Here is a 14,314-nt window from a genome sequence, read left to right on the forward strand (position 1 = left end):
TAAGAAACCTCGACGAGGGGGAGAGCTCTAACGATCGTTTTCGCGAGTTCTCCAGGTCGGACAAATCCCTAGCCTGATCCAGGAAGAACCAAAAATTTATACGATTATTCGACGCTCCCATTACGGGTCTAACTTCAGTCGAATCCTATTCGAGACGGTCTCGATTTCATACTTGGAGCGCCGAGTGACAAAAGCGCTCCGATTTCCAAGGAAATGCCTATAATCCCGGAAGCAGTTCCGAAGTCTAACCTGGCCGAGAGTTCGCGCGATCCTCGAAGGAGAAATGAGAGAAAGGACGAATCGCGCGGAATTTACGCGCGAGGGACGGAATCCCCGAGGGTCGCGAGAAGAGACAACGGGGTAATTCTCGGGACCAGGGGGACGATTTCGAGGAATCGTTCCTCGGACGCGTCATGAGACTCTTGGGGGGTCTGACGATGAATCTCTGGATCGCGGGGATTTTTGGGCGCTTCTGGGGCGTGATCGAGGAGGTCGAGGAGGTGGCCGAGGCCGACGACGACGCGGACGTCGAAGAGGTGCCTATGACGGAAGCGATCGCGGCGTCGAGCGGAAACATCAGCGAGTCGACGGAATCCGAGGAGTCCGCGGAGCTCGCGGACCCCGGCTGGGACAGGAAGGGGGCGATCCGGGACGTAGCCTATTTCCTGCGCGCCCACAAGTTCCGGGACTACGATCGCAGGTACTACAGGAGCGTGGAGGACAGCCCTTGGAGGCTCTTTCGGGACTTCCCGAAGCCGAGGCTCCGGTCCTTGCACTGGGAGGTGCACAAGTACTGCGACCTGGGCTTCGCGAGGTGCCTCAAGTATCTCGAGGACATGGTCGCCCAGACGGCCCTGAGGCGCGAGGACGACACCGTCACCGTCATACGCCGGTTTAATTGGAACCAGGCGAACCACTCTCGGCAGATTCTGTCGGCCCAGAAGGACTGCGAGGCCGCCAAGAAGAGGGACTCTCGGCTGGTGGAGCCCTTCGAGGGACCCATCGGTTGGTGCGACGTCCTCGGCGTCGTCGAAACGACCCGGGCCTCCGTTCACCCCTGGTGCACTTTTCCAGAACGATTCCAGTGGCGCACCTCGGCCAGCTACTATATGTGTCGGTTCACGATGCTCGGCATCCCCGACTTGGCACACTTCGGCGAGTCTTGCGCCAACCACGCCAATTGTCTGGACGAGTACGGCGCGAACAACCGCGACCCCAGGGCCGACGACTCGAAGCCCTTCGCTTGCGCCCTTTACAGCTTCTGTCCGGATCGCTGCTGTCCCCTGATGCACGTCTGGTACACGAAGGACTGCTCCCAGTCGACTCTCAATCCCTGCTACGATGGGAATCCTCCAGGTGCGTGGGAGTCATCTCGGTCCCGGGGTGTAAGAGGATTATTTATATTTTCCTGCTTATAACCCCCAACTCGAGTCGACTTTTACTTCTCGGGAAACGGGGAAATTAGCTGAGCCGTCCAAGTCGTCCCGTCCCCGTTCTTCCTCGTTAGTTTTCACCTTTTTCTCCTCTTTCGCAATCGACACGTTAATCTTCCCGGTTGTCATGTCCCATATAGGTCGTCGTGAGTGCATTTTGAAGCGAGAGGAAAATCAGAATTTTGCTTCGCTCGCGTTGAACCAGATCAACGTCACCTGCGAGTGTCAGCAGTCGGGATATGAGTGGTCTTCCAGGTACGGAATCTGCATTGACGTAAACGAATGCACCAGGGAAAAGCATAATTGCTCGCTAGCAGCCGGTCAAACGTGTTTCAATCTGCCTGGCACTTACGCGTGCATATGTCGCCTGGGATTAGTGTATCATCCCGAAAAGAACTCCTGCGTGCCCAGCGAAGCCATCTTGAAGGCTCTCCAGGAGGTGGAGGAGGAAAGGAACGACACGGAGACAAAGAGTCTGCTCGCATTGATCGTCGATGCGGTCACGAGATCAAAGGCCATCGGCCTCCGGGTCGGCTTCGAGATCGCTCCGTTCCTCGCGGTGGTAATCCTCGGATTTTATTCGTTCTTCCCTCTCTAGGCCGAGTCGTCTCGGTGTAAATATTTTACGAGAAATCTAGGATGACGACGACGTAGTCGCGTCCGTGAACCTCGTGATTGCGGTCAAGAGAAGCTTCGATAGGTCGGAGTTCGAGATGCGGAACGTTACATGAACAATTTGTGCATCGCCGCGTTCGTGATTGCGTCCTTTTTATCGTGTCGTAAAACCAAAGGTCTAGGCTAGGTGCGCGAGTGGATCATCTCGCTAGGATTTCCCGTGGCGAGCTCCTGGCGGGAAATGTTAACGTCGGAGGTAGCGATAACAATTTAGAACTTAATTCCGTCGAGTGCACGTTACATCTCCAGCTGTTACTCGATGTACCGCGGCCGAATAGGTTCTTTCCCCAAACGGTTATTCTCACTTCCACGGGGAAACTCTGGTAGCCCAGATACCGATTGCTCTTTTGCATAATTCCCCGAGCAGCGGATGGTTTTCCAAATTTCCTTTCGCTTTCCTCGCGCGGCCATTTCCGTTCATGGCAACCCGCGCGTTTATCGCGCGGCAATTACTTTGGCGGCCACGTTCGCGCTGTCGGTGTTTCGGCGGTTATTTACAAAGAGAACTGCGAAATTACTCGGATATTGTCGCCGCGCCGCGTCGGCTTCGGATCGTGCACTTCTCCGGATCGGAACCGGGGCGTGCGAAATCGCCTGCCGCGTTTCATTCGCCACCCTCCCGGTGGGTACTTGGGGGAAATTTCACGTGCGAAAAGGTCGAACAGGATCGACTCCCGTCAATATTTGCCTTCGGCTCTTCGCCCGCGATCCTAATTTAAATGCGATTTGTGGTACGCGGCTCTTCGGCCTCGAGCCCTCCGAAACGCTTTGCGAGTAACTCGACGTAAACATCCCGTCCGGTAAAATATTCAAATTTATATGGACACCCACCCACGAAATTGTCCCCGCTAGCCAGTAAATCGGAATTACGTTAAAAACTAAACAAAAGAAGCAAAATGGAAAAAGTACCCCAGCCGCCACTAATTACCGGCGAACCGTGAATCGTTTTCTCGGTACGTGCACACGACCGGGATACTCCTCGACGCGTGTTGCACGCGTGTTCGAACCGCGTTTTTGACGTAGCGATTATTCCGGCAGATAACGAACGGTTTATGCAATTTCCGCCATATCCATCTATTTACGTAAATATTTCAATAATATGTATTACTCGCGAGGGGTCGCGTGACACTCACGTTTTGAAAACGTTATTTCCTCGTTCGACGAGGGTCGTCGTCGGTGCGCAATCATTACCGTTAATGGGATCATTAGCGAATCGATACGCGTTTTTACCCAACCGGATATGCGATATGCGGCGAGCAACTGCAACGGATGATCTCTTTCTCCGGCCTCCAGCCGCGTCGGTGAATACGAGGTAGGCATTACGAAACCGAGATTAACGAAGATCCGATCCCAGCATCCGAAACTCTCCACGCACCCTGACGTAACGAACCGGATCGAGAGTGCAGTTTAGACCGGTCTCGATCGCTTTCAAAATCAACGCGAAAGCAGGCTAGAAGGCGCCGTATTCGAGAGTGACCGAGAAACAACTTTTCACAGAATTTTCCACAGCCGGCGACACTTTCTATTTCCCTTGCGTTCCATAAACGAACTTTGCATGTATTACCCCGCGTTGTTCTCTAGACGGGAAATAAAACCAAATGCGAGTTTCCCGATTTCCTTTCCCCTTTGCATTTCTGCGAGTAACCCCGCGATTCCGTTTCCGGCGCTCCGCAAAGTAGCCGGATCCTCTTTCCAGCCGCCGCAAAATGTTGCCCTTTTTACAATCCGGCAGCGATAGGTTCCCAGGGGCTTTCCAATTGTACACACGGCAAAGTAGCAATTAGAACTTTTAACGATCCTACGGGGTGGAGCCTCGGCAGCAATCGTAACCGCTGGTTGCGTTTAAAGAGCAAAACGCCCATCGCCGTTTCCTTTTCCGAGCTACGGGGTTGCGATTTCGTTCATAAGGTCCGAGCGGCTCACCCCGCGGTATTAAGTGAAACGTTAAAAGATCATATCCGAAGTCCAGCAGTCGCATGACCGGCGCCATTTATGATTTTCTGCGTGTTAACGAGAGCTGCGCCCACCGGAGGTAACGTAAACTTTACGAGGTCGGGATGTGCCGATTTCTATGGCTGCGGCTTTACGGGCAGGGATTTAGATTCGAGATAAAATGTTCAAAAATAGGTCCCACCGCTAAAAACGCGGATTCGCTGCAAAGTCATTATTTTATTTAACGTATCCCAGTCGTTTGAAACAATATACAAGTAGGTACGACCCGAGTTACGAGTCTTTCCCTCCCGAAGAGCCACCTCTCGACCGTGCGTAGATATATCCCGGGGAATATACGAGCGATCGAGCAACGCGATTCGCTGGATAGACGTTGCAGCGAACGTTCTCCCGGGACCCTCCTCGTACCGAATCTCGTATCCCCGCTGTATCGAGTAGCGAAATCGCGGATCGCGTTGCCGGTGTTCCGCGCGCTGCCAGTCGCGCTCTTTTCTTCGCCGACTCGCGACGCACCTCCGTCGCACCGTTCGACGGACTCGCAAATCGCTCTCCCTTTTCGCCGATTCTTCCGATCTGTCCCGCAAAAATCCCTCGGTCGTCGTTACTTTTCGCAGATGCGAGGACAGTAACCGATCATGTCCGTGATCGAGTGGTACGCGGATCGCGAGGTGCTTCTCACGGGAGTGACCAGCACCTTGGGGAGGTCGCTTTTGGAAAAGATCCTGAGATCCTGCCCGGATATTAAGGTGCACGCCGTGTTGAGATCGAGGCACCACTATAACAAGGATGACAGGATCAAGAGGATCTTCGCGTCGCCTGGGTAAGGCGCCCCCGGGGTTTACGACGGAGTCACCTCGTTTATAGGGCATCCATTGCGTTAATTGCATCCATTATTCAATGATCGCTATGGTGGACAAAAAATGCAAAGCCGTGGCATTCTTTGACTTATCGAGGTATCGCTCACGCACTGTACGTCGTCCGGTTGACCTGCACCGCGAGATCACGGTTAACGTTCCCTTTCACCGTCGGACTTTACCGGCGTCTACAATTACAAAATGCTAGTTGCAGCCACTTTTCACCGAACTGTACACTCTGGCGGTGAAAGTCGCGAAACGAGCAAAACCATTTCGTTCCGATTCCATGGCGGAGCCCGAAATCGTGTTTACCTCGGCGGCAGGAATTTGGCACCTTTCGGAATTGATGCGTTTCCTTTCGTTATTCCTAGACTCGCAAACTCAAGAGACGTCTCGAGTTTCGCAATCGAGCGCAGTCCCGTGCTCCGATAAAAAATTGACATTTGCTCCGCCGTCACAATGATCGTCACGTCGAAGGAGAACCAACGGATCTCCTTTGATAAAAAGAGGTTTCTCGCGATACGCGAAGAATTCATCATCGCGAAGGGAATTCGATGAATAATCGAAGACTCTCGGCCCGAGAGGAGGCACCTTAGGCTTAGGACCGAACGCGTCTTTTTGCGATCCTTTTGTGGCAGTCTCAAAAGCGCCGCCCGTCCGATATCCTTCGTGGAACTCGAACATGGATTTCTTTTATCCCGGGAAACCGAGTGGGGAAGTGTGCGCGAGGAAAGGAAAAAACTTTTAACGATCTCCAGAGGGAGAGAGAACGACAGAGGGCGGAGGGCGAGAGGGGAAGAAAGAGAGGAGCGAATTCCCCGGGGATGATAGCTCCAAGGTGGACGTTCTCATGAGCGTTGCTCAACGTCTGCGTTATAAAAAGAGTCGAGCTCGCGTTACGACCGGAAAAATACTTTTCCCAAAGTCGCCGAGAATTTTTCTCCGTCGATCGGACGAATGCCATGGAAACGTAACGAATGGTATTGGATATTTTATGCCATTTCCAGATTCGAGAGGCTGCGCCAGAAGTACCCCGACGCGATTTCGAGGGTCAGGGCTTTGGAGGGAAATTTGCTCTACGAAGGTCTCGGCCTAAGCAAGGAGGACCGCGCATCTTTAAAAAAGGTTAGCGTGGCTTTCCACGCCGCAGGACCACACGACGACGTCTTCGATTTCTGCCAGGAGCTTCCGGAGCTCAAAGTGCTCGCCGCGGCGTCCAGCGTCTTCAGGTACAGAGGCCAACTCACGGAGGCTCTGCAGAACGAACAGGTGCCAGAAATCCCGTTGGCGTTGGTGCGGTTCCCCATTCTGAGTCCCGCCCTGGTGGAGCCCATGCCAGGATTCGTGGAGGTCCTGAACGGAGTCACTGCCCTCATGGTGGGCGCGGGATTGGCCCTGGGTCATCCAGAAAATCCTGCCGAACTGCTCCCCGTCGACCTGGCCGCCAATGCCCTGATAGTGACCGCCTGGGACCGAGGAACGAGGTGAGGCGTCCTTGCGTCATCGTCGTCGTCGTCGCCATCGAAAGTCCTTCGAATTATTCTCTTCCGTTTTTTTTTTCTCAACTTCTTACACAATCGACATTTGCACGTCGGCAGAAATGTCTAGGAAACGATGGAGGGAATTTAGGTTGAGAGGTGGAAGGCTCGAGATCGAGGCGCCGTTTCCAATTCAGCGCCGTTAAGGTCGATGCGGCGGAACTGGTTCAAGATGACACACGCGCGTCCGGAGCTCGCTCGTCGTGTTATTAGCCAAATTAGAGCGCCTTTTCAGGGAACGCGGGGAGGATCTTGCCGGGCTGGTTTTTTTTTTCGGTCAATTAGCGGCGTCTCTCGCGAGGCAGTTTACGTCAAAAGCCGCGAGGGAAAGAGGGACGATGCTCGGCGAGTCTTATTGGAGGTGTCGGCAAGCCCGGGCGTTCAAACGGCAGCTGCCTTTTGACGCGGATCCGCCGCTTTATCGGAGTTTCCTTCCCTCCGTGGATCGTGCTCGATGATCCCCATAGGTGCATCGGGCTCGCATTGATAAAATTATTTCCAATCGAGACGCGTGGAAGTAAATCGCCTCGTTGTATCGGCAGCAATTAATCACCGGGATGATGTTCAATTTATCCGACGACGGCCTTATCAAAAGGAATCGGGTTTCCCGCGATCGATCCGACCGCGCTCGTTAGCTACGATTTCACGAAGCAGGGTGTTTCAATTGCACCGCGTGGAGGAGAAAGCGAAGACGAAGTTGCGTGCACGAGTCGCCTAGCGGAAAATTTTATTACACAAGTAGCCCGATGGGGGGCGAGGGACTCTCGCGATTGCTCAAGTACCGATTGCGGGCTGACGCTAATTCGACGATTACTTAAGGTCGGCGATCCGAACGATATCGAAACGCGACTCGTTTTGACGGTCGGCCGGATTTCGGGATTCCGGGTCGAGGTACGCTTTCCGTCTCACTTTCCGTGTACGCAGGGAAGTGTCCGCTTTGCCAACCGGCTCGCGAGAGTTTGCCCCGGTGCTTGCCCCTTGGCCCCCAGAAGAATTAAGTAAATAAGTTTGGAGTCTGCCGGGGAAGGATAAAGAGCGCGGCGAGGTTGCCGCAGTAACGCGAAACTTCTTGCAGAAAGCACGAGTTGATGCAGGACGGGCGAGCAAATTAATTGGCTGGATGCACCGCCACTGCGAGTGCACCTTACCTAAGTGGTTTGCCATTGTGCATTAATACGTTCCTTTGATATGACGTGAACGTAATTACTCCCGGGCAGGCTTATCATTAGTCCGTTTCCCGTCCCCTGATATCGCTCCGTTGCCTTCTCTTTTTCAGGGAGCCGGGTTCGAAATTGCATTTTTTCCGATTCCTTTCAGGGAAAAAACCGATGCGCCGCTCGTGTACAATGCGCCGAGGCTCGAGTGTACGTGGGGCGAATTGATCGAAAAGGGTCACAGGGCCAACCGGAAGTTCGCCTACCCGACCTTCGGGGTGCGCGGAATCACGTCGATGGCGATGCTCCATTGGATGGCGGTTCTGCTCCTCGAATGGCTGCCTTCGGTCCTCTGCGACATGATTCTAAATCTCGGCGGTGGAAAACAGAGGTAACGAAACGGGAAGACTTCCGACTCGAGAGAACGCCCTTTCCCGTTCCCGACGTACTTTTCCTAATAATCCCGCTCCGGCCGGCGCAATTTTTCCCCAATTTTCCGAGGCCGGCTCTCCATCCACTCGGAATTCTAAACGTCGAGGTAAGGTCTCCGCTCCGATTTAACGTCTCGAAAAACGAGCAAAAAAGACTCGCGGCCGAGGTGCCCCGGCTGGAATTTGCGCAATTCCGGTTAAGCACGATCTCGCGTTTCGCCGGGCGTAGATCGCATTCTTCGTAGCGAGGCTCGACATAACCGCGTGATTGGCGGTACGTGACGTAATTCCGCAAAAGTTGGAGTAAAAGTCGGCTGGAAATTGCGGCGAGGGCACGCGCCGCGTAAACGGGTCCGGGGAGGCGCATCGTCCGAGCAAGGGAAGAAACCTTAACGAGGGGACAGCTCATTTTCATGGGCCGCTCGTACCGGCGAAACGGAGTGTCACTCGCGGAAGATACGGCCGAGGGAATTAAGGGCTGTCGCGATTTTTAACGATTAATTAATTTCATGGGACGTAACCCGCTGCTCGGCCGCCTTTTCGCCTTTAATCCGCCCGCCGACGAAACGAGCTCGTCCGTTCCGGGCGACGTGCTCCAAGACGGCGTCCTCGTTTTGCAAAAACCGTCCCTCTCCTGATGGACCACCTAACGACAAAAGTCGGACAAACGGAGAACGAGTTAATTAAACGCCACGGGAGCATCCGCCTTTCTCGATCCTCTCTCCCGTGTCGTCTTCGCGCCGACTTCTCTGCATGCTCCCGAGGGCGAGCCGCCGTTACGTCGTTATCGAGAGACGGCTTGACTTTTTCCGAGGAATGCCCCGGAGAGTCCCGACGATACAAACTTCCTATCGCCCTCTTCCATTCTCTCTGCCCGTGTCTCCAAACCGCATCCTCCCTCGAGACGCGATTATGCCGATTCCGGGATCATCTCGGTCCCGGTCGTGTGAAATAAATTCGTCGGCGGTTTTCAGAATCCTGGCGGAGCACGTCAAGGTGCGCACCGCCCTCCGGTCGCTGGAGCCCTTCCTGTCCAAGTCGTTGTCCGTCAGTAGGAACCGACTGGAGCGACTTCGGCAACGACTCGGCCCCGAAGACCGAGAGGCCTTCCCCATGTTCCCGGATATCGACATCGAGGCTTATGTCCTGTGCGCCGCCGCGTCCACTCGGAAGTACTGTGTCGACGAGAAAGGTCGAAACCTCGTCAGGAACTTCAAGCGCGTTTTCGCGGTCTTCCTCCTCGTGGCCGTGCTCTTCTACTTCTTTTTCTAGCTCGTCGTCGCGAGCGTCGTCCGCGACCCGGCAACGCGGAACCGACGAGGAGGGTCAGGGTCTCTTGTCGAGAAGTTCACTCGCGTCTTCCGGGTTTCCCTCCCTGCGATCGCGTTTACTCGTTTACTCACGGCCAAGAGTGTACCTTCTCTCGGAAGGTGCTTCCCGTTTCCCTTCCTCCGTCTAACGATAAACGGAAGTCGTGTCGTACGCGTACGCCGGTACCGGCGACAGCTTGTACCTTCCGTCGACGGTAACAAGGCGGCGAGAGTACCCGGTTTCGCGATAAATGAAGTTACCATCCCGTATCTTTTTTACGAGTACACATTTTTCTACGATAGTCATAGCGGAGAAGGCTTAGATTTAAAAACGGATGCACTTTGTAAAATGCGCGCTTCTGGTTTCGCCGGGGACCAGGAAATTCGGTCGCTAGAGTAGAGTATTTACTCCTTCGCGGCGGTCCTCATTTCGGAGCAATGAAACGCACCAAACGCCTTTTTAAGCCGAGGGTGTAAGCATGTGTGCAAAGATTTGATTTGAACAAAGAAGCGGAAAGGGAGGTGAATTTGAGTAGACCGAAGTGCGCTCGAAGTCGAAGTACATCGCTCGAACCAGGCTGGGAGCACGAGTAAGTGTACCGAGGGAGCGTATCGTCGAGAAAGCTTCGTTCGGGGGGAAAGTTCTTAAAGCGACATGCCGCTCTCGTGGATGTACCGAGAGCGGCGTGTACCCTCGCATACCCTCGTCCCGAGCGTTGGCCTCCGTGAAAAGTTAAGCCTCGAGTGGGAGCTCCCGAATTGGTCGCGAATATTTGATAAGGCGAGGATGAGCATCGACCGTACGCGCTCGGGCTCAAAGAAGATTATAATGGGAGAGGTCGCGTAAGCGAGCGGACAAAGGGGGTAAGGGGCACAATAAATGGAGAATCACACCTTCGAGAATTGACATCGACCCCGTCGACAGAGGGCAGAAGAAGGATGCGACCGGAAGAGGCGTTCAAAGAAGAGGGGAAAATTCGTCAAGGCGGAGATAAGCTTCGATCGGGAGGGCGAATCGCGATAACGAAATACGGGGCGAGCGTAGGACCCGTGGACCTCGGGACGCATAGGTCTCCATCTTGAAATGAAAATACCTCCGGGCCGAAAGACAGAGGAGTGGATGAGAAAGAGGATGCTCGGGAGGGAGCGAGATCGAGGGGCGGGCCCGGCGAGAAAGAGAGGAGAAGGGACTCGCGGGAAACGCGTTCCTCGTTAAGAAAGTACAACTACTTTGGTTAAAAGGATTACGTGCTCTAAAAAGTCGCGGGAAATCGCAGGGGCCGCGACACGCGAACTTCTTTCTTAACGTTCGTCCCTCTCGACGGGAGCCACTTGCATTTCCGAGTTGCATTCTCCGGGGATGTGCGCTCGTTGGGAGGAGTTCGACGCAATGGTGGCAATTAAATGTTTTGATAATCTCTCGTTGAGAAAACGAAACCTCTTTCTCTCGTCCACTTCGTCGAGTTCCCTTGTTCAGGCTTTTTTCTTCCATCTCCTCGTTCCTTTTCTTTTTTTTCCTGATGGGCTACAGATTTAACTCGCCCTGTCGCATCGGGCCGCATCGCGAGGCAGCAGCGCTCTTCAAGACCTTATTATTCGCGACGAGTCCGAGGATTTGGTTTCGCGAGGAAATAATTGAGGCACCGAGGACGAAGCTGCAGGTAGGTACCGTTCCATGGATAATTGCGAGGTGGGCCGTTTTTCGCGAATACTCGGACGAAGCCGGGAAAAAGCGGGGAGAAGAATTGCGTGCAAATGAAGCAACGAGCGCGGCGAAACGTTAACGCGGAAGGACTGGATAAACATTTGGGATAAACGGAGGAAGAGGAGCGGGCAAAGGGAGGAGATCCCCGGGACTCTCGTTCCCGGGAAAATTCTGATGCGTATTTTGTCCAAAAAAAAATGATTATTCAATAATCGAAGGAGCAAAGGTTTCCGAGTGACTCGGTTATTCATCGTTAGGCGAAGGTGAAGGCATTCCGGTACGTAGGACCTATTGTACCCCGTGTACTGTATCGAGTACCGGCGTCTCCGTAAATCCCGGCTGTCGCCGGAGCTCTCGAGCCAGGATTTTAATACCCCGGGGCGATAACTAAGGCTCGCGAGACGGCCGGGTGAGATAACTTTAATCACGATAACGTCCTTTCGCCGAGTTTACGCTCAACCGGCGTATATATCGCGTGTCTAAAGCCGTAACGGTGCATCCACTGCAACGCCGGGGCATTTCCCCGGTGCATTCCTCGTCGAGTACGGCCGATCGAGAGAGTTCGCGACGACCGGGGGCCTCCTCCGTATCGCATATTTATCCCGATCGCGAGGTGACGAAGCTTTATGAGCTCCTTTGAGGAGTCCTCCCATCCTCCGGAAGGTGCCCTCGATCGGCCTCCGTTCGCGACCATTATTTTCCCTCCGGAGCGACTAAGTGATTGCGCGCCCTAGACATCCGGGCTCCTTTGGCCGGCGATTTTCCGCGACACCTCCCGAGGGCTTCCGGGCGAATCTAATTTTCCCCGAGGATTTCCTCGTCGCCCGGGGCAGCCGGCAGATTAGCCGCCGCCGCTATCTCCTTTCCGAGGGTCGCCCCGAAAAACTACCGACTGGCTTAGCGCCCCGGAGCTCACTCTTTGGCCCTTTTATCATCCGCGGCCCCCCGGCGTCGAAGGGAAACGCGTCGCGGGAATCGAGGGATCGTCTTCGGAGATCGATGTCGAGCGGTCGGGACGGGTTGCATCGGCGTTCGACTCGCGGTGCTGCCGGAAGGTGTGCTCGGGGACGATCGATTACATTCGTAATCAATTACGGTGTCAACTACAACCCGCCCGGTACGCAATCTCCACATGACGTTCAGGGGCGTCGGGACATTCGCTCGACGTCCCGGGAACGTCCAGGGGAAATTCGGCCCGTCAATTCGACCCAATACGGCCGCTCGCTTGTATCCGATCCGGAATTCATTATCCGGTTATCTATAATTGAGAGCGCGGCTCAAAAACGATCTCCCGCGGCAATCGAGCTCGCGAGCGCTCGACCGTCCGCGATTTTCGAGGACACTCGTCGACTGCGCGGTTCTCCCTGCATTGCCGAAACCGCTAATCTCCACCTTACAAATTGCGTCCCGTCGATCGTCGTTTCGAAACCTCGTCACTCGGGAGGTCCCTCGGCGTCGCGACGCGCGGCACGCCCGGCCGGGACTCGGTGGTCTCGGGAATCCTCGAGCGATTTCGCTTAATTAAGCGGCAACGGAGTCTCGGTGCCGGGGCATAAGTTGCAGTTTGCGTCGCGCGCAACCCCCCGCAAACTCGGGGGCGTCCGCAGGGGAGTCACGAGTTCGCGCGGGTTCCGCTGGCGCGCCTAAGCGGCTTTTCCGCGATCGCCGCTAAGGGATGCGGTTAATTTATTCGGTCCTCCCAGGCTCCTCGAGGTCCGAGCCTGCTTTTACCGGCTCTCGCCCTCGAACTCGGCGACTGCCTTACCGTCCCGCTTTTACCGACGCCGCGCCAAAGCAGCGCTCTCTGGTTCCCGTTAACGACAGCAAAACGCGCGGCCGATGCGCGGATAACTGCTGCGCTTTGCGGTGCCGGCACGTCGGGACGCTACGCCGACGGAATCTCTCCGGCGACCCCTCTCGATCCTCGTCGAGATCGACGCGGTTTAGCAAAACCTCTCCTGGCATTTTTCCTCCCTCCCCTTTCCTCGGCGGAAATATTTCCGCGCGATCGTCGAATCGAGCGGCCGGCCTCTCCAGCGGATGAAATAAATCGAGACCGCCTCGGAGTACGTTTCTCTCCCCTTGACCCAATTAACGCGGGCTTAATGCACAATGGCGATTTCCTCCGCCAGCTTCTTCCGCGCGCGCGACCCCGTTTCGCGCGAGGTCAAGGCGGAGTTACGACAACCCCGAAGTGCCGGCGCGGATCAATCGTCGACGTCGGGACGGCTGCGGTCTCTCGACGCCTCTTTAGCGACCCGTCGAAGACCTCGAGTTCCCCGTGGAAAGTCCCTCGGCGACTCGTTTTCGACTTTAACGGTTCGACGCGTCCCCGTTAAACCGTGCTTCCGAGTGCGATCCGCGGATTCCTTCGGGTTTATCGAGCCATCGAGAGCGCGTGTCGCGGGGAACCCGCGATCGATTTAAGAAGCGGAAACGTGCGTGTCGCGTCCCTTTCGTCCGCTGACGTCGGCACGACACCGTCCATCCTAATTTTCCAGGGTGCATATCCCATTAGGGGGACCGCTGATAATCGGATTACCGGATTTTTCAATGTTCGCGTGATTCCTTCGACGCGAGCGTCTACGCCTCGGGGAGACATCGGGAAAGCCTTCGCGGACGGTAATCGGATTTTAATTACGACTCGTTCGAGTGGCCAAACACGCGACCAAAGGAACGCGACGCGAGAGTTAACGCGCCGGCCAGCTGCTCGGCAATTGGTAATCGCTAAGTTAATAACCGACAATCGCTCGTAACGGGGTTACGGTTAATTCCCGTGCCGCGCAACGAGAGACTGGACTCCGCGAGAGAAAATCGCAAATCCTGCAATTTCTTGGCAATTGCGTCCACCTGCCAGGAGATACCTGTCCGGCCGCGAGACTATTTCGCGTGACCGCGTCCGTCCGCGCGTTTCATATTGCGATCGCGCGACTCGATACGGATGATGGATTGGAATTCGGTGACGGAGGTACCAAAAATGGGGGAGCAATATCTTCCGTGGAGAGCCTGCGTTAAGAATATTAGATCAGATTCGCGCGATCTCGAAGCGGTCTCCTTTTATGGAATTAAACGACGGAACTTCCATTCGCGCCGCTCCCTCGGGATTTTCGAGACGCTCGTGAATAATCTCACATCCGTGCCGTGAGAATGGATTATCGGAAACGATTCGCGGCTGGGAGCTTCGAGGACGTTCGGCCGGGGAGGATTTCCACTTCGACCTCTCCTACGTTTCGAAATTCCCCCGAACGACCGGCCATCGACTCG

General features: G+C 55.0%; 2 protein-coding genes across 2 annotated transcripts; both read left to right on the top strand.

Moving 5' to 3' along the window:
• Positions 1-437: 437 nt before the first annotated feature.
• Positions 438-2,031, top strand: LOC105700452. The gene is made up of 3 exons (XM_012426283.1): positions 438-1,005; positions 1,075-1,356; positions 1,574-2,031. Exons 1-3 carry the CDS (start codon positions 438-440, stop codon positions 2,029-2,031), a joined length of 1,308 nt encoding a protein of 435 aa, XP_012281706.1.
• A 2,475-nt stretch (positions 2,032-4,506) lies between these two features.
• LOC105700635 (fatty acyl-CoA reductase 1) lies at positions 4,507-10,777 on the top strand. The gene is made up of 4 exons (XM_012426667.2): positions 4,507-4,878; positions 5,920-6,396; positions 7,768-7,995; positions 9,010-10,777. The coding sequence occupies exons 1-4, from the start codon at positions 4,694-4,696 to the stop codon at positions 9,305-9,307; spliced, it is 1,188 nt and encodes a 395-aa protein (XP_012282090.1). The 5' UTR covers positions 4,507-4,693; the 3' UTR covers positions 9,308-10,777.
• Positions 10,778-14,314: the final 3,537 nt, after the last annotated feature.

The sequence above is a fragment of the Orussus abietinus genome, unplaced genomic scaffold, assembly GCF_000612105.2.
Source record: "Orussus abietinus isolate OABI.00-Male unplaced genomic scaffold, Oabi_2.0 scaffold2, whole genome shotgun sequence".
NCBI classification, from domain to species: domain Eukaryota; kingdom Metazoa; phylum Arthropoda; class Insecta; order Hymenoptera; family Orussidae; genus Orussus; species Orussus abietinus.

Coding starts and splice junctions, on each gene's coding strand:
- LOC105700452 (XM_012426283.1), top strand. CDS start 438: ATGAATCTCTGGATCGCGGGGATTTTTGGGCGCTTCTGGGGCGTGATC. Junction 1,006..1,074: donor GCCCTTCGAGGGACCCATCG/GTTGGTGCGACG, acceptor GCACTTTTCCAG/AACGATTCCAGTGGCGCACC. Junction 1,357..1,573: donor CTACGATGGGAATCCTCCAG/GTGCGTGGGAGT, acceptor TGTCCCATATAG/GTCGTCGTGAGTGCATTTTG.
- LOC105700635 (XM_012426667.2), top strand. CDS start 4,694: ATGTCCGTGATCGAGTGGTACGCGGATCGCGAGGTGCTTCTCACGGGA. Junction 4,879..5,919: donor AGGATCTTCGCGTCGCCTGG/GTAAGGCGCCCC, acceptor TGCCATTTCCAG/ATTCGAGAGGCTGCGCCAGA. Junction 6,397..7,767: donor GCCTGGGACCGAGGAACGAG/GTGAGGCGTCCT, acceptor GATTCCTTTCAG/GGAAAAAACCGATGCGCCGC.